General features: G+C 46.8%; 1 protein-coding gene across 9 annotated transcripts in view; it reads right to left on the bottom strand.

Moving 5' to 3' along the window:
* The window catches only part of ADGRB1 (adhesion G protein-coupled receptor B1), a 280,607-nt gene that overhangs the window by 57,102 nt on the left and 203,448 nt on the right, over positions 1-20,057 (bottom strand). For 7 of the 9 annotated variants that reach the window (XM_038127279.1, XM_038127283.1, XM_038127286.1 and 4 more), the window contains 3 exons: positions 9,235-9,338; positions 8,007-8,102; positions 1,689-1,791 (listed from right to left, as the gene is read on the bottom strand). In XM_038127279.1, the coding sequence (XP_037983207.1) occupies positions 1,689-1,791; positions 8,007-8,102; positions 9,235-9,338 (303 nt within the window). The remainder of the gene's footprint in view (positions 1-1,688; positions 1,792-8,006; positions 8,103-9,234; positions 9,339-20,057) is intronic. The other 2 variants (XM_038127285.1, XM_038127281.1) reach the window with 1 other exon arrangement.

Below are 20,057 nucleotides of genomic sequence, written 5' to 3'. Positions count from 1 at the left end.
GCAAAGAGCTAATCTGCCTCCTGCCATCGCTGCCGGGAGCTTCGAGTCCCCACCAACAGCTCCGACAGTGAACTCCCAGAGTCACGGGACAAAAAATCCACCAGGGAGAACATGGGTTCGTAACTGTGCTCTGGAGGAGGTGGGAGAGGAGGAACACATCCAGCTCCTGTCCTGAGGTGAAGGAGAACCACCAAAGAGCAGGTCCAGCTGTGGTTTGTCCTGTTGAGCATCCCTCAGTGCTTCATCCCATGGAAAGAAACTCCCAGCACACGTTTGGTGTGGCAGAAAACACAACCAAGGAAAGCAGGAGCTTGGGTCTTACTCTCTCCACCTCCTGCCGACCACGGAAGATAACTCTGCTTTGGGAAGGGAGTTTCTGAAGGGCCCTTTGTGGCAGGAGCAGAGCTGGCTGCTTGTTCCCACACTTCTCTGCACACACAGGGCTCCAGCAGATGGAAAGCTTTTCCTAAAACAACCTAACCCTAACCCAAAGCGACTTCCCTAGAAATGAGTCCCTGATTCACTAAATCCTTCAGCTTCTCTGCAGGAATCATAAAATCATAGAATGGGTTGAGTTTTGGGAGGGACCTTAAAAACCATTTAATTCCAAACCCCTGCCATGGGCAGGAAGATTTTTTCTTTGCTCAAAGCTCTGTCCAACCTAGCCTTGAACACTTCCAGTGTTGGGGCACCCACAATTTCTCTGGGCAACCTGTTCCAGTGCCTCACCACCCTCACAGGGAAGATTTTATTCCTGATATGCTTCTAACAGTGACACCATGCTCATGCTGCCAAAGCAGGGGCTCAAAAAACCCAGCTGGTTACTGGTTCCTGATAAGCAATAACTAATTTTTGACTTCTGATTGTGATTTTGGCAGCAGAAAGAGTGGAGGAGGCGTCTTGACTCACGTTTTTTTGGCTCAACAAAGTTATGATGGTCAGAGCATTTGGGAAGAGGGGGAAATTTGCAAGAGGAAAATACTAATGGTGAGCAGTGATTTGTCATGCCAGACATCAACAGGGAACCTGAAAGTGCTTGAGCTGGAAAAAAATCATGGAAGCAACACACGCCTCTCCAGCTGGGTCTGTGGGAAGATAGCAACCAGTGCTCATGGCTTGGAAAACCACACTGGGTCTTGCCTGGACTGCTGGAGTCACTCTGGGATCTGCTCCGAGTCCCTTGAGGCCCTGCAGTGCTCACGGTGCATCTGGCAATGCTTCCCATCCCCAAAAAAGGCTGGACAGTTTTGTGCCTGTGTTCATTAACATCTGCCAAGTACTTTCAGCTCAGAGTATAAAAACTGCCGGGGAAATAAATGTAAAGCTGAGAGGTTGTTTGTTTGGGGTTTTTTTAAAAGCCTTTTCTCAATCTGTCTTTGTAATTTTTTTGAAAATAAAATGGTTAAAGCCTTGCAAATCACCACGCTTCTTCACCGTGCCATGTGCCAGCTACTCTAGGCAGATATTCAAAAATATCACATTGGTTTTAATCAAAGCCCTGAGGATGCTGACAAATTATCAAAGAGAGAGCGAGAGAGAAAATTGAAATCTGCCATTTAGCCGTGTCTTTGACATGTCGCTAATTAACAGATGGAGGAAAAATGAGGAGGCACTGCCTGAATGGATCATTTCAGTGCTAAATCAGGGGGAAAGCAAACAAATAAACAAAGCCCCAGTGGATCCCTTACCTTATTCCGGGTCTGGGTCTGTCCGATGAGGATGAGGGCGTTGGAGGAGATGATGGAGAGGCAGAAGTTGATGAGGATGACGGAGCGCTCCGAGCGGATGTACCTGCAGCGAGAGAAGAGGGGAGGGAGACCCACCCTGTCACAGCATGCCCTGGGTGACCTCTGGAAAGCAGCAATCCAGGCCAGGCTCTACAGAATTGCCAATTTCCTGAAGATTTTATGTGCTAGACAGACAAGAACGAGGGGGGAAGGGAGGGGGAGAAGGTGTCTCCATCATCCCCATCAATGCTGGAGTTAGGAGCCAACAAATGAGGGGCCAGCCTAGTCTGAGCCCCTCCTAAAAACAGTAGAGTGCTGCAAATCTTCTTCAGCTCTGCCTACTTGAAACGGGAGCTTGAAAAGGAGCTTGAAAGAAAACAAACAGACAACACATGGAAAAGATTCCCAACCAAGAGCCACAGGCATGCTGGCGATGGAAGCAGATTACAAACACATGCACCTTGACAACAAAGTGTGTGTGATTCAGCATTCCACTTCCTTCAGCCTAACATCCCCTCCTGGGGTGAGAAGCATTGAGAAGCATTTCTGGCTTTTATATTTTTCTTTAATTTTTTTTTTTTTTTTTTTTTTTTTTTTTTTTTTGTACCACTTCTCCAAACTAGGCCAAATACGTAACTGCAGCTGTGGGTTTGGGACATCAGGGACAGCAGTTAGGGAGCTGTTGCCTTCAGCACCTTGCAGGAGCCAGCTATTTGTCATTTCTGATTTGCAGCACAGCACCAGGTTCGCTGCCGAGGTAAGTGCACCACAATTAATTCAAACCACTGGCTAGGGAGGGAAATTTCTTTGAAGGCACTTTTATATACCCGATAAAATGAAAAGGGAACTGCAAAGGTGCAAGTCCTCAAGGACTGACTGAAGATCTGACCACACCAACGTTCACGCACGTGAATAATCTCAAAGACGCTGCAAGTGCCCTGCCTGAATGCCAGATGAGTGAAGAGGAGATGCTGACGCTTATATAAATTAGAAACAGATGTATTAATCAACCAGCTCATCCCTGGAGGCTAATGCAGGATTATTTCCTATATTCCAGCACATCAACTATTTATGTTGGGAATTTAATTTCATTAATTAATTTTAGCGAGAGTGAGTTGGTCGCGCCTTGGCTGCGGAGTTTTGAGTTTCTGATGAGGAGGGCAGGATGGGTTTACTGCACGTGTGTGTTCTGTCAAGGGTAAATCTGTGCTTTAGACCTAATGAAGGCTGTAAAACTTTGATTTTTCAACTGCCCCTTGAGCTGTACCTTCAGACAAACATGTATGGTGAAGATATGCTGTCCTGGATGAAAAAAAAAAAAAGAAAAAAAAAAAAAAGCAAAGGTAGCATGAACTCCTATTTTATCTGTTGGAAATTTGGTTTATAGGAAGTTCTCCCTGAAACACTCCCAGCCACAGAACAGGCCGGAAAATGTAGGATCCCTCCTCAGCAAGAAACTGGGTTGACAGGCTGTAAAATGAGCTTCTGGTTCCTTCCACAGCCAAGCTGAGCCCAAATTTTCTGATCTCACTGGGCTCCATACAGTGCTGGGCATCACCTGGACCCTGCTCCATTGTGACTGGAGGGTCAGAAAACACTGATACCTGATACCTCAATCTTTTCATGCTTTGATTGTGTGAAGTAAAACCTCAAATCTCCAGTCAGGAGCTTCTGTGGGGCAGAAACAGAGATTTGGACTCTGTCCTGGTGGGAAGGAGATGTAATAAATCTGTGTAGCAATACTATGATTCCCCTGCTATTAGCATGAACTTCTGAAGTCTCCACTGGTCAGAAAAAGGTAAGAAATGAGTTGACCATAAATCTGCATTTTAATGTAAGGGGAGATTATCCAGCTGTCTTAAGACTTTTTCCCCCCTAAGCCCCCTTAAACCAACTCTTTTTTTTTTCCTGCATCCCTTCACACCCTGAGAATTTATCTTGTTCAGATCCCTGAACATCTAAAGAACAAGATGTGTGTTGGCAGTGAAAGGAATCAGAATAATTTAGGTTGGGGGAAAAAAAAAAACCCTCTCAAGTTCCCAGTCCAATCCTGTGCCCAAAAAAAAGGACTGATTTCAAAGTCAGATCAGGTTTCTCAGGGTCTCGTCTGATTGAGATTTGAAAATCACCAGGAACAGAAACGCTACCACTTCTCTTGGCTGTCTTATTACAGCACTAAACTGCTTAACTTAACTGCTCTCCTGGTGAAGGATTATTTTGCTTTATATCCAGCTGGGTCTTTTCCTGCTGCAGCTGGTGCCTCTAGACCTTTCCCTGCCTACCTCTGCAAGTTGTTTGGCTTCTCCATGACTGCTCTTTAACAGCCTCCCCTTCTCCAAGTTTGTTCCCTTTGTCTCCTTTCGCATTGTCCAGCTCCCTCAGCATCCACTGGACTTGCTGGGATGTGCTGGTACCTCTGATATTGGAGGGATCCAACACTGGGCACCTTTTCCAGGTGTGGTCTCAGGAGTGTCCAGGTTGTTAAAGAAGACATTAAACAATGTTGGCCACCCTACCTACCCTGACCAGCTCTTGATTAGGCCTCAAACCTCTGACCACTACCCTCAAATCCTGCAGGAATTTCATCCAGATATAAAGCCACCAATCCAGTGCATAATTCCATGATCTGGATACAAAAATGCATTTGGAGACAGTGTTAGTGGCCTTGGTAATGTCAAAATCCACACCAGCTGCTTTTCCCCACTGTCCATGTAAGCAGTCATCCCATCCCAGAAGGAAAACAGGGCAGCCAGGCACAACCTCTCCTCCACAAATCCTCACTGTCTATTCCCAATCGCTTCCCTGTCCATCATTTTGCCTGGAAACAACCTTTAGAGCTACTTGCTCTTTCATCATCCCAGGGGACGTGTAGGCTGACCGGTCAGTTGTTCTCTGGATCCTCCTCCTTGCCCGTTCTAAAGATGGGTGTAACATTTGCCTTCTTCCAGCCTTCAGGAAGCACCCCAGGTGACAGAGAGGGGCTCCACAGTCACACCAAACATCTCCCTCGATGCATCCCATGGATCTGCAAACACCCAGATACCTTAAACAGTCCTTGTCTCTCTTTTCCTTGGCAGTGGAGAGCATTTTCTCCCCTGGATTCTGCCTCTGTGGAGGAATTTGGATGCCTGGGAGCCAGCCTTGCCAGCAGAACATGGCAAAAAGGCACTGGGTACCATCACCTTTTCAACTTCCTTATCCACTAGGCTGCTTGTCCTACTCATCACCATTTCCTGGGAAATCCTTTGGTGCTGACGTACCTCCAGAACCCATTCCTGATGCCTTTCACATCCCTGACCACTTTCAAACACAGCTGAGCTCTAACCATTCTGATTCAATCCTGCATTCCTGGGCAATTCTTCCAGAGTCCTCCTTGGTAGCCTGACCTGGATTCCAAACATTTCCTTGTTAAGTTTCTGCTCAGTCAGAATGCTAAGAAGACCTCCTGCCACGCTTGCTTTTTTCCTTCTATTTCCTCTTCCCCAGCACAGGATGCTCCACAGAAAGAAATCACCATTCCTCTGGCCAAAGAAGTCAGGAATTTGTATCAGAGGGGGAAAAATAACATAGAACTTGATGGGTTTTGCCCAAAACTACATCTGCAGCAAAGACAGAGCTGCTCCAGGGTGCACCCTTGCTACCCTTCTACTGATACATGGATTCTGTCTACTTATCAAAATATGCTGTACACAGCCACGAAACTGGGGAAAACTCGCTGCTAATTTAGAGAACTTCTGCTCCAGCCCGTGTCCTACAATCACAGAATATCCTGAGTTGGAAGGAACCCACAAGGATCAGCAATCCTAACTCCTGACCCTGCACAGGACACCCCAACAATCCCACCCTGTGCCTGAGAGTGTGTCTAAACACTCCTTGAGCTCTGGCATGTTTGGTGCTTGACCATTCCCAGGGGAGCCTGTTTCAGTGCTAAACCACCCTCTGAATTATGAAATATTTCCTGACACCCAACCCAACCCTCCTGACACAGCTCCAGCCATTCCCTCAAGTCCTGTCACTGGTCACCAGTGAGGATCCCCACATGCTGTGTGAAGCTCTGCACCAGCTGAGACAGATGGAAAAGGTGGGAAAAGCCCACAGTCTGTTTCTCTGCCCCCATTAGACTCCTCTCCTCTCCACAAACACTGAGTCACCGCTGCTTTCTCACCGTGCGTACACACATCTCTCTCCACACAGCCACTTACTCATCCCTGCCACCTCCCACCAGGGCCAGGAGTGCCTCAGCATCCCCAGCACAGGCAGAGCTCCTGGGTTTAAAGCAAGCCTTAACAGCCCCTCGAGAGTTCATTGACAGCCACTCAATCAATCCTCAGGAGTGAGAAAAGCTAGAGCTGTTCTCTTGCAGTGATGCAGCACTCACCCAGCTGCTGCCAGGGACAGAGCTCTGCCCTGCCCCACATGCTGATGGGCTGGTGGATAAGCTGCTCGATAGCAGGGATCGATCCCTGTGCTGTGGAAAGGTCGCTGACTCCAGAGGCTGTAGAGCAGCAATGAGTTCAGGGATGGAAAACACATCAGGGCACTCCTGAAATGCCAGTGTGTCAAGGAGCTGCTTGAAAAGAGGTGTCATTTCACCTGCTCTGACCCCTGAGTGGTTGGGTTTTCCCCCCAGTTTTTAATTTCCATGCCAGTTTTCAATTTTTTCTCTCAATTCCCCCTCTTTTCCCACACGGGAGGTGGAGCACGTGGCCCACACACAGATTGTGCCTCCAGCTGTGACCCAGGACAGTCAGTGCAGAGATGGAACAAGGTCACTCCACTTCTGTGGCCCACTGTGTCACTGACCCCTCTGTCGAGCCTGCTAATAAGACCAGAGATGCACCATCTGCAGCAGGGATTTTTGCAGCCATCTGTCTACTGGGAACTGGAGTGAGGCCACCAACAGGCCACCAACAGCCGTCGAACAGAAACAACTTCCAGTTTCCAACGAGGCTGTGCCAAGTTGGCCGTGTCTGAAGTGATCACTTGCCTCAAAAAAGCTCGTGCCATTCATGCCAGTGGCTGAGTAGGTGCCACCAAGGAGCAGCCTTTATTTGGGGGTTTTGAATGGGGAGTGGAGGGGAAATTCATTTCCTCCCTGATACATAGCCCGAAGCTGGGATCACCTCCCTGTTACTCTTGCCCCTCTTTTCTTTGCCGTATTCCTCTCCCTCTTTCTCGCCCTCCCTTCTTTTCTGGTTCCCATATACACAAACAAACCCTAGCTGGGCAAAATGCTGGGAAAGCTTCCAGATTGTCAGCCTCAGCGAGGCTTATTCATCAGAAGTGTTTCATACTCAAGCTGGGTCTATGGATGCATGCTCCAGATGCCTTTGTCCAGAGTTCTGAATGGGAAATTTTCCGGCCAAAGCTCCACAAAACAGCTGAGCTCTGGTGAGTGCTCTCCACACAAGATCAGGCAGCCAGGACATGAGGAGTTTCTCTCCAGCACGGTGGAAAAAGAACCACTTTGATGCTGCTCCTGTGTTTTAGAGACAATAATACTGCTGATTCCATTTCTAAGCACTCCTCCAGCTGCTGTCTATCAGAATATACAACATTTAGGGCAAAACAAAGTGGGAGCCAGGAGATAATGTTGAATACAAAGTTCCTGAGACCATTAATAGGAAAGCACATTCACGTCCAGCAGCTATGCCTAAAATAAAAAGGACACACAGAGCGCTCAGGGCTCAGCCACGGGAATGCTGTGAAGTTTGGAAAACATGAAAACATGATCTACAGAGAAGAAATGGAACAAACTCAGCGCACCAAAGAGAAATTCTAGAGATCACCCGATCATGCTTTACAAATATTTACACAGAGACTCAGGATAGAGAGCCCTTCAATCAAGATATAGCTGGTCTCAGGATCACTTGGAAATGCATGTCCATCCTTGGCTAGCTCAGAAATACCCATTCAAGCCTCCCTTAAACGTGTCCTCCCATTCCTGCTGATCATTTTGGCCATAGTCATAAGGCAGAGTGGAATGAGAAATTAAACAGAACATATTTGAAACAGGTCAGGCAATTTACTGTCCTCAATAACAGTAAATATTGGAGGGGTAGGAGGGAGCACAGTCCTGGAAAAAAATACATCATGTTATTATTCCAAATGGCTCTGGCATGCTCCAAACTGATTCAGCCTCATGTCTGAGCTTGGGCTTCAGATCCTGACCCTGTTTCTGATAGGAAAGAGAGGGTGAGGCTCGAACGCTTGCTCTTTAATCTTCTATCCTAACTTTCCACTTGATCCTGACACCAGTGACCCCAGTAAGTCACCTACCGGCGCTGCTCAGTGCCGCCCAGCCTGAGGAAAAGCAGGAGAGGACAAGGACTTGAGCACATCCAATGATACCCCAGGCACGGAAAAACCTGAGTTCTAGATAAACGTTATCATGATCAGTCTTCAGCTGCCAAAATTAACCAGCCACTATGCACTGTCACAGTATCAACAAAAAAAAAGATGCATTTTTGCTCAGTTTTTACTCTCTTGGTTCTTTCCTCTATCAAAGCGCAGGAAAAAAGTTATCTCAATTCAACCTCTAAATGGAATTTACCCTTTCCTTCCTGCTGAGAAGAAGCACTGCCCAAAATAAGAGCCTCACACTGATCCCTTTTCCCAAAAGGATCACCAATACCCAACTGTACTCCCTGCAGCCACTCCATTTGGATTTCACAGACATTCACCTGGTTCTGATTTGTCTTTGCTTGGCCTCCAGCCATGAAGGTCTCAGCCATGTGTTTGCCATGGATTTAGCAGAGACATGGATCTCGTAGGATAAACTCAGACCTTGTTCAAGGCAATACAGGGAGAAAATCCCTTGCACACCTTGGGTCTTCCAGCTTAGAGTCACCAGAATGTATCTAACAGGGGCATGGGCCAACTGTTTGTTAAAGCTTTGCTTCAATATCCCTTCAGCCTCCATAAATGACACAATTTTAGGTTCCACCTGACCTGTGTACAGGAGCTATCAGCAATGGGATGTACTGAGGGATCCCACATGCACCTGAAGCTGAAGGCAAAAAGTAGCTAAAAGGTTGGGGAGTCATTTAGATGATTTAAGGTTTAGCATCCTTAAGCTCCTGAAAAGTTCTGTCAGTTCTTCAGGCCAGATGTTTTCATGGCAGGTCACGCAGGTTTGGATGTTCTCAAAGAATTACCTTGCAGCAGCATCTGCCTGCCAAGAGGCCGTGCGTGTCCACCTCGCCTCTGACAAGGTTTCCTGGGGTACACAAAGGCATCGAAACCAGCACGAGGCTTTTGGAAAAGGAACAATGTCCCTACATGAGGGCATGGCACTAATTTCACTCTGCTAATTTCTCTGGCACTGAAAGGAGAGAATAATGCCAGCTAAGCCACCAGGATGACTTTCTGCAGGGCCCACTCATTCCCAAACAGTTCCTCCTCAAGCACCAGACACCCAAAACCACAGAGCAAACATTCCAGGATCTGTGTAGGTCAAAAGACAATTACTTTCCCCAAAAAGAAGAGAAGAGAATGAAATCCATACCTCCAAACAGAGACATAAATGATAATCAACAGCAAAAGTGTCAGCGAGGATACTCCACAGCCTACAATTAACGTGACAGAAGGGACCAGCACCTTTTCCATGTTCTGAAAGAGAGAAAGTGAGACATTAAAAAATAAGTTCAGCCAGGTCTACCATGAAAATTCCATGGCAAGAACTTTCCTGTTTGTTGGTGTGTGGCCACTCAGCTAACCTTCACATCACACTGCGCACAAAAACAAACAGGGAAGGAGACCAGGAACTGTTTCTCCTTGACCCAGACTTTTTTTTGTTTTGGACCTGATTCTGCTCCCATAAACCAGTGTCAAGACTGGGTAACAATTCTGATATCCACGGAAGGCAGGCATGTGAAAGGTGTTATGAGAGGAGGATCAGGCTCTTCATATCCAGTGTGAAAGTGGGAAGATAATTAATGAAGTAATAACAGAACAATTACAAATGAGCTCTTCTGGGACGGCGGTGATGAAGGGTGGAGGATGAAAAGAAGGTGAAAATTTTCCACCAACCACAAACATTCATCTGGAAAAGGATGTAATGAAGCAAGGGAAGAAAAAAACAAGATGCGTATCCTCCCCAAGGATCCACCATCCATCAATTCACTGCTCTTACACCACTGCACAAGGCTTTTTTTCATAGAAGGGGATCACACAGGCTGGAAAACCTGGTGTGGAATGGCTCTTTTTTCTGACTGAATACAAAAGAACATCAGCTCTTGCAACATCAAGAGCAAACACATGCTGTAACCTCTCTAATGGAACTCTCTGCATCCTGTGACTGTAACTACCCAACATCTGCCACACTGATATCACTGAACTCGCCCTGTCCTCAGCGAGGAGCGAGGAGCTCAATCCCACTTGGCTTTCTCTGCTGCAGGCACTTTTTTTTTTCCCCTGGCACGTTTCTTATTTCTACATCAGTGATCTCTGCTGGCAGGAAGGCAGAGAGAGGCAGAGCCCCACGCAGAACAGACACCCAAGAACCCTCTGTTTAGGGTCACACCGTTTGCAGAGGACAGGGAGCCCAGTCAAGGTTGTCATTAGATTGGCACAGAACCAGCGCCTCGCACTTCACTCATGGAGATGAGATGGTTTCTGACACAGCAAGGGCTTAGCACAGGAGATAAAATAAAAAAAAGAAAAGTAAATTATGCATGAATTTGGGAATGAAACAGGCAGTCCTCTAAGGACTTGACTACACCGTTTTTTTGGCAGGCATGAGGCTGCTCAGCCTGAACCTCCAGTCAGAGGGATGCCATGGAGCTGAGGCTACAGCAGCTCTGTTCCAGGCTAGTGAGCCTTCTGCGAAGTGAAATACATCAGGCAGGGCTCAGTGCTGGGTTTAAATGGAGCCTGGCCAGCTCAGCACATGGACAAACCAAACCTGTGTCCACTTACTCGAAGCCCACAGTCACAACAGGGTTACTCCACAAAAAGAGAAGAACAACCCTGATACACAGAGGTCAGAGTTGAATTGTCCTTGAATTTTTGAAGGCTTGGGAAAATCCTCTTTATTTATTTATTCTGAGCAAGGACACCTCTCACAGCGGAGGGGAATTAATGAGGAGCAAAAGTTTAACCACTCCACTGCAAGGAACCCCTCAGCAGCTGTCGGGAAGGTTGGAACAAGAACTTCCAAAATATAGTGACACGCTGTAGAAGTCTAGAAAATAAGGGGATTAATGTGAATGTCTCAAACATGGACGGTCGTGGAGCCAATCAAGAATTGCTGGTAATAACACACTGTGAGCAAGAACAAGGTGTGGCTGGAGAAGGGGCCAGGCACAGGTGGGGCAGCACTTTTCTGGTGAAAAAACTTCTTGTTCTGGCACCTGGAGATCAGCACAGTGCAGGCACAGGAATAAGGTTGAGAATTGGGCATGGACTATAGGATGGATCAAGACCACCCAAGATCCCTGAAGGCTCCAACCCACTTCCAGAAAGGTCTAGAAGAACAGACAACTGATTTGCATGGAAAGACTTATCTCCAGAGAAAACTGATCTATATAAAGGTACTCCCTGGGCTCATGGGCACCCTAGGACCCTGGACACCCCATCATCTGGATCAACACTGGAGCCAGCACTGGTGATTTCTCTTTTTCCCTTTCCTTGTTTCTCCTTTGTTTCTCTCTCCCCCTCTTTAATCCATCACGTTTTTCCCTTCCACTTTATCCAAAACCCATTGCCATGGGCTGGCACCAGATCAGGGACTAAGATAACAATTTCCATCTGTAATTCACTTACAAAACTTGGGACCACTCTGACTTCTGCCATTCCTTTTGGTAAAAGATTTTGGGTGCTTCCTTCCCCTTAAGGGTGGGATGTTTCACACAGTCAATGGCTTGAGTACACCGGCACCAAAAGGAGTACATGTGGTCTGAGGGATCTTCACTGGGTGCAGACCAACTACAGACAAGAAACCTGAGCCTCACCAATCCCTCCTGCATCTCCCTCTGCTTTGAGATGCCTAAAATGCTCATGAAAGAGATGTTTCAGCTCTCCTGTGGATTCTTTCCCTAAACTTTTACAGAGACTTGGGCCACTGTGATTTTTTACATCAACTCCTCTGACTGTGCTCCCACCCTGAGAATTTACTCCTGCCAAATGTTCATGCAAGGTTAGAAACATTTTTTTGGGAATGAGGTAAACATAAATTTCAATGAAAATATCAACGCTTTGATTTTGTCTTCCATCAAACAAAATTGAATTTGGACATCATCCAGGCAGGGTGAGTGCTGATATTGCATATTTTGCTCCTTATAAATTGAAATGTGGAAAGGACCCTGATTTAGTCAGGTAGGGTGTGGCAGAGACGGATGCAATGTCCTGTAGGAAGCCACAGCTTTGTTTCTCCCTCCTGCAGAATCCTGGTGGACAACAGCCCTGTCCCACTGCAGAGGTGCATGGCTGTGACAAAAGCACCGTGGAACACAAGACACTCAGCCATGGCTGGCTCCTTGCTCGCTCCCTCCAAGCTCTTTCCCAAGCCTCTCCCTGCTCCCCCCTTACGGCAATTTGAGTTCACATCGCACAAATGGCGGCCTGGGATGAGCATCGATTGTGACATTTGATTTAAGTAGGTCTCATTTCACTGACTTTTCATGGGTAACTGGATAAAAGTGGGGGAGGAGCTCCATTAAAGCAAAGAAAGCCCGACATGTAACTCACTCCTGAGCCATCAAGGGAATGGAGTTTGGTTTTTAAGAGATGAGCAGGCTGCATCCCTAAATCCCAACACTGCAACCCCAGCTGCCCTCCCTTCCACATCCTCCCTGAGATCCCTCCACCTCAGAAGACCTCAGGTTCTCTCACTGCCTTCCCCATCCACGGTCCCACATCATCCACAACCCTATCCTAGATCCTGAAGCTAATTAAGGACCTTCCCCCCCCATGTATTGGATCACTCCTGGCTCAGATGTTTGCTCCTACACAAGGCATTACACAAATGATGACTGGTCAAACTTAAGCCAGGCTTTAGGGAAATAACTGATGCCCATCTGCAGCCCATCTCACAGGAAAGACTCTGATCTGCACCACCTCCTTCCTCCTATAAACTTTCACAAACCCCATGTCTAGAAGAAAGGCTTTTTGCTGAAGAGATGCCAGGAAGCTCATCCCTCCATCCTACAGGAAAGGAAGGATTGGTCCATCCCTGATGGGTTTTTTGTTGGCATCAGGAAGGGGGATAACCACAAAAATCACTGGCTGCAGGAAGAAGAGGAGCTTGCTCCTTTGGGAATATTCAAATAATTAAGGTTGGAAAAGACCTTTAAGATCAGCAAGTCCAACCACCAACCCAACACCATCACCATGTTCACCATCAAACCATGTCCTCCCTCAAGTGCCACATCCACATTTTTTGATCACTTCGAGGGATAGTGACTCTGCTACTTCCTTGTTTCAACTCTCTACCACCTTTTCCATGAAGAAATTGTTCCTAATATCCAATCTAAACCTCCCCTGGTGCAACTTGAGGCCATTTACTGTTTTCCTAAGCAAGTCCTAAAGACTTAGGCCCCAATATCTTAGGATTCTGCTTTCTTGCTTCATTATTAAGGTTTCTTTGTCCTCCCTACCTTCTTTCTCTATCCACCACATCTTCTGTTCAGCAAACAAATCACCATTTGTTTTATTTTTTCTGACTAATTAAACCCCCTGACAGAAGGTAATCAGATGCTGCAGGATCTGAGACTTGCGAGGGAAATTTCCTTAAAGAAGGAAAAAAGGGAAAATCAAGGTTGGTTTAAAAAATAAAGATTCTGCCAACAAAAAAAAAATGTCAAGGTAAGAGATGGAACAGTCCTGTGGGATTTTCCCAGCATCACAGCTGAGGAAAAAAATGGTTGTTTGCAGAAATAAAAAATGGTAATTTGCAGGCCAGGAATAGGATTCCTACCTGCCTGGACTGGAGGTGGTCCCAGAGAGGAACCGCTGAGAGGGGCCATCCAAAAACCCCCTGAAACACAGAAAAAGCTGTGCCTGTTTGGAGCTGGAAAAAAAACTTTTCCCTGGGCCAGTGGGGAACCGAGCAGGTCGTTCTGAGTCGCAAGGGCTGCGATTCTGTCACCAGGCATGACAGGGGAGGAGGGAGGCAATCAATGACATCAGCCAGGATGGAAATAACGAGCGCTGCTGCCTGGGGCCACTCGCTGTCCTGCCACCTCATCGCTCTGCCTGGCAGGGCAGAAGGACGCTCCTCCTTTCCTTTACAATTTCACCTTGTTTCCTTCTTTTTCCTTCTCTTCCTTTCTCCCTCATTTTTCCTCTCCTTTGTCTCCTCTGTCTCCTTTCCTTTGGCTGTTTCCCACGGCATATTCTGCCTTTTCTTCTTGCTCTTAATGCATTTTTCCGGGGTTCCCCCTTTCAAATTCTCTGAATTTCTCCCTTTCCTTCTCTGGCTTTCTGCAGAACGCTGTGAAAAGCGACTCGATTTGAGTTGTGCTTTTTCCATTACCCTGCTCTGGCTCCAGGGTCAAACAGGCTCCAATTAGAACAAAGTATTTCTTAATGCTGTGCAGTTTGCCCCAGACCTTACAACCAAGCTGTTCTTTCTGCTTTTTCCATCCTTTATTCCCAGAAAGGCTTGAACAAAATCTTTACAGGCACAACATCACACCAATAAAATCACCGAAAAATTAAACCATTTAATCTGCTCTGAAATTAAACACAGGCACACGAGTTTGGAATTTGGGGGAGCTGGGCTTTGTTTGGTTTTAGAAACGTGTTTGCTATTCATAATAGTTGCCTTGAGCCTGACTTCCTGCACATTTGAAATTAAAGATTCATGAAGTCAGAGAATTGCAGGAGCTCCAGTTGCAAGGGACATCTCCAGCTTTACAACCCAATTTGCTGCTTGGAGCAAGACCAGCACTAACATCAGGTGAAGCTGGTGATGGCTTTGTCTGGATTTGGGAATTCTCCAGGATGGACAGCTCCCATCCCACAGGTGCCTATTCCAGAGACACAACTCTTTATTGGCGACAGGGTTTTTCCTGAGGTCGCACAAGGGGAGGTTTAGATTGGATATCAGGAAGAATTTTTTCACTGAAAAGCATTGGAACAGGCTGCTCAGGGAAGTGGTGGGACCTGCATCCCAGGAAGTGTTAAGGAAATGTCTGGATATTGCACTTAGGGACGTGGTTTAGCCGTGAACGTGGCGTTACCAGGTTAACGCTTGGACTCGACTGTCTCGGAGATTTTTTCTCAAGCTAAATTATTCCACAGACCTCCCGAGCTACAGTTTGTCTTTTCCCCCTTGTTAAACCACCAGGCACAAGCCAGAAGAATTTGGTTTTATAATTTTTGTAACTGTCCCACAGGCTGTGACCAGAGTGCCCTTTACATCTTTGCAAGACCGAGCAAGTCCCTCTCCCTCCCCTCACAGGTCACAAGCTCAAAGCAACCAGGCTCATTCCACTCTCCTGACACAGACCTGGACCAGCTGGGTGGGATTTATTCCAAGAATTGCACAGGAATGGTGCAATTCTGCTGTGCCTCTGGCCCAAAGGCTCTTTATGACTCCTGTGAATTTTTTTTAAGCCACACTGTATTGATTTCACTGCTAGTTGGACAACTCTTGTCAAAGCAGGGAGAGAGGTGTCAAAACTGCTGGAAAATAATGCTTTTAGCAGGGCTTACAGAAGCAAACAGCTTTCAGAACAAAAGGTGTGTGTCAGTGCTGGAGAAAACAACTCAGGAAGGTTGAATGACCAAGAGGTGAATGTGCTCTTGTCAGCTGCCAAAAAAAACCCTGATTTTTTTAATGCCCAGTTCAGTCAAATTCAGGATTTCTCATCCAGGCTCAGACCCTGTGGATATCACATTTATACTTTGTAGGGCTGAGAAATTTCCATGCACCCTAGGTGTACTCAAGGCAAGGCTCAGTTTTCTCTCCCTGGATCAGCAATTTCCTGCAGTGATTGCAAGAAAGGGAGAGATGGAGAGCACGACACAAGCACTTCCTGGTGGATGTCAGGATGTCAGGGCCAGGGGTGAGAGGAGATTTTTTGGTGGGTCAGCCTTGTCACGGGTCTACAGGATTCACTCAACTCGAAGCAGACGAGCAGTGAGAAAGGACCAAAAATATTCCTTTTTTTTTTTTTTCCAGAGAATCACAGAATAGTTTGGGTCGGAAGGGACCTTTGAAATCATCTAATTCCAACCCTCTGCCATGGACAGGGACACCTTCCCCTATCCCAGGTTGTTCCATCCCCATCCTTGAACACTTCCAGGCATGGGGCAGCTGCAGAATTTCTATACAGCATGTGCCAGGGTTTCACTACCCTTGCAGGAATAAGTTTCTTTCCAATAATTAATATAATTCCATCCTCTTTCAGTGTAAGCCATTCCCCCTCATCCTCTCACTCTGTGGCAGCAATGGCAGTGCCCAACAACCCAAAATACAGTCCCATACTGGCTACTAAAATTAACCCTATCCTGAATTAAACCTGTAAAAAAGTCTTTATCCACCTTTCTTCTAACACTTCACGTATTGAAAAATCAAAATAAGGTCTCCCCAGAGCCTTCTCTTCTCCATCATTTAACCTCTGAGAAGGGCTTTGAGGTCCCTGCATGAAGGTCACTTAGAGGCATCATTAATAAATCATCTTTTCACACCTTCTTTCTGGAAGATGTGACACCTTCCCAGCTCAGCCCCTGCCACTGCGAAGCAGGTCCAGAGGATTTCCACCTTGCTTTGCTTCTCCCCTATCAAAACCACAGACTTCCCATGTCAAAGCTAATAGTCACCCATTATCAGGAACACATTTGTGGAGCTCAGGGCTCCTTTTATGTTATTTGGCCGGTCTAACAGGCAATTCTGTGTAATTACAGCACACAAAAACCACCCAGAGAGACGTCTCAACACGCTGCTATTTATTAACAATCACGAACTCTTCAATGGGTATTGACTCCTCTCACAAGATACAACGTGACAATTTGCTTTTAGTAAACAGCTTTGAAGAAGTTTTCAGGGCAGAGGAGTGGTCACTCAGCCTCTCCTTAATGGGAATTGTCAGGATAATTTCCTCCAGGCTGGCAGGGGATTACAGGAGTTAACAATGGGCATTATGTACCTGCCAGTCAGCAATGCTCACTGCCAGGCTGGAACTCCCAGGCTGCTCTCCCAGAGCCTCGATGTCCGGTCCTGATGTCAAGGATGGAAGGATCAGGCCCATATTAATGCTGAGGAACTCTCTCCTCCTGACCTGACAGCTGTTCCCAAACGTTTTCACCATCATTCTTTAAAACACTCTAAGCTTTATTCGCTTTATTTGTCCCTTTCTGACTCCATCTCGCCCAGCCAAGCTGCTGAAATCCTGGTTTTATGGAGCTCTGATGAAGATCCTTGAGTCACCCTGCATCCCTCTGCCAGCTGTGGCTTGGGAAGCAGAGTGAGGAGCCAGGGGACCCCAAGGAGGAGAGCGAGGTCTACTCCCAGCTCACCCACAGGTCAGCTGTGGACACACACAGCTCCGTCACTTAAGCCAATCTTTCCAAAGGCCTCTCAGCTGATCAGATTTAGGTGACAAACACTGGCTTTATCTTCTCGGGGGCCTATTTTGATCCCCTGGACATGGAAGGGAATAATACTGCCCCTCCATCTCTCTTCCAAAGCTTTATTCAACTTAGATTCCTGCTGTGTGCAAATGCCTTGGAGGGTTCCTAGGACTGTGTCACAACAATCAAGCACCAGCACCTTATTCTCTGCTGTGCTAGACCTTTGGGAAGGATGGAGGAGAGACAGGAGAGAGCTTTTGGCTGAACTGTTTGTGAGCTGGTCAGATGGCATGGCTGGTTTTTAAACCTTTGCTTTTCCTACATATGGAAAAACTTTTCTGTTCCAGCCTTTCCCTTTAAAGCATAGAGAAGTGAAAATAAAACCATTTTCCACAATGAAGCTGGCAATAATCAAAATGGCCAATTCCTCCATGGGCAGGAGCTTTTTGCTTCTGAGAAAACAGGGGCAGAAGTGAACTTTAATCACGTTGTGCAGCAGCACTGACACAGGCTCTGCGGGAAACAGCAAAACTCAATCTCCCCGTGTCAGTCCTGGAAAATCAAATGCTCCAGGATCCACTCCACTGCCCTGAGATGAAGTGGTACAATGCAGGTATTCATACAAACATTCAAAGCAGAGGGGACTTGCCCATACTGCTCAGCGCAACATTAATTCTCTAAAACTCCTTGAAATGAGGTTGAGCCAAGGTGAGGGTCGGCTGCTTCTCCCAGGCAAATAATGATAAGTGTCCTGGCGTCATTTCCAAGGGGAAATGGTCTCAAAATGCACCAGGAGAGGTTCAGTTTGGATATTAGGAAAAATGTCTCTGTTGAAAGGGTGGTTAAGCATTGGGACAGGCTCCCCAGGGAAGTGATGGAGTCACCATCCCTGGAAATATGCAAAAAAAAAAGGAGTAGATGTGGCACTCTGAGATACGTTTAGGGGGTGTGGTGGGATTCAGTTGAAGATTTGACTTGATCATCTAGGAGGTCTTTCCTAACCTGAACACTTTTATGATTCATGGACCATGCCACGTCCTGGAACATTGTTGGTTGCCACAAGCTAAGACACATCCAAGGAGCATTATAAAAATTAAATATTAGGGACAATTACAGGAGCTGTTGGAGCTGCTCCTGTTCTGGAGCTGCCTCTGCCATGGAACTTACAATTATTATCATTATCATAATAATCATTGTTACTACTACCACTATTACCATTACTGGCATTATTTTACCATAGGGACATATGGTCTGTAACTACTTTAAAAATGAGTCTTCTTTCCTGCACCCTCCTGCTTGGAATTGCCCTTTCCTTGTGCTACACAGAGAACAACCAGTTCAAATTCCATAACTGACTTGGAAGCTCATTGCCCTCTCCCTTGTAGCTTCCCAGCTGAGCACCTTGCAGGGAAATGTGGTAAGATTTACACATAGCTAAAATAAAATAAGTCCATAGCAGACTGGGAATGGAAAATGAGAGTAGAATCCAGACTGTGTTTATCCTGATTTAAGCAGTATTTTGGTTCCATGCCAGGCGACAGCATTTCACCAAATTACTCCAAACTAGCCCGCTGTTTGTTTTACACTATCAGTGGCGTGCTGAAGAGTGGTGCCAGAGCAGCAGATCTCCCCACAGCATGGACAAAATGTTCCTTCCCCATAACCCTGCATCCTGCCCTTTGGAGAGACCCACCTGAGGAGTAGGGAACACCTGAGGTCTCGGTGCCTGCAGGATGGCTCCTGCCCCAGATGCTCAGATCACCCATCTGCCGACCATCATAGAGAGCAAATACACACTTTCCCTTTTCCCCTGACTGCTGAAGAGCAGTCCATAAGAAAAACCTTCCTCCAAAGCACAAGGAATGAACATTTGGGCAAAGACTGCATAAGCCATGCCTGAAGCATCTCTTAAAACCTGCCTTTATCCAAGGCCCTTTAATTCAGATAATCTTAGAATATCCTGAGTTGGAGGCAACCCAGCGGGATCATCGAGTCCAACTCCTGGCCCTGCACAGGACACGGGACACCCCAACACTCCCACCTGGTGCCTGAGAGCGTTGTCCAAACACTCCTTGAGCTCTGTCAGTTTCAGGACCATGACCATTCCCTGGGGAGCTATTCCAGTGCCAAATGACCCCCTGGATGAAGAATCTTATCCTGATATCCAGCCTAACCCTCCCCTGACACAGCTCCAGCCATTTCCTCAGGTCCTACCACTGCCACAGAGAGAAGAAATTGGTGCTGCTGCTCTGCTTCCCCTCATGAGGAAGCTGCAGACCCTGATGAGGTCTCCCTTCAGTCTCCTCTTCTCCAGACTGAACAAACATTAATTATGACTTGCAGATGCTCCTATCTCTCACTGTTCAATCACTGAAGATCCCTGCCCTGACAGTGGCTCCTGGCCCACAAAACGAAGGCTGAACCAACAACTTTGGAGTTAAATGTCCCCAGTTCATTGCCAGTCCTCAGAGGCTTTCAGGGCCTTCTTGGCTAAGAAAAGAAGATGAAGGGATTTCAGCCATTTGGGTTATTCTGCTGTTATGAGGATAATGACGGCTTTATTCCCATTGCAATCTGAGGAGCCCCTGGGATCCAGCGTGTTTCCATCCCCAGCTGGTCACTGGGGAATTACTGGTGCAAACTCCCTCTATGTGGAGCAGAGATGTCCAAGCAGCCCTCGAGGAATCAGCTTCCAACCCCAACCCCCAACTCATTCACAGCTGAGTGACTGGAAAGCGAAGCTGTAACAGCCCCTGGATTTACAGCTGTACTGAGCTGATATAAACAAAATCAAAAGTGGCCCCAGCAGTC

The sequence above is a fragment of the Motacilla alba genome, chromosome 2 (genome assembly GCF_015832195.1).
Source record: "Motacilla alba alba isolate MOTALB_02 chromosome 2, Motacilla_alba_V1.0_pri, whole genome shotgun sequence".
Classification (NCBI taxonomy): domain Eukaryota; kingdom Metazoa; phylum Chordata; class Aves; order Passeriformes; family Motacillidae; genus Motacilla; species Motacilla alba.
This window is presented reverse-complemented; position numbering and strand designations above follow the sequence as displayed.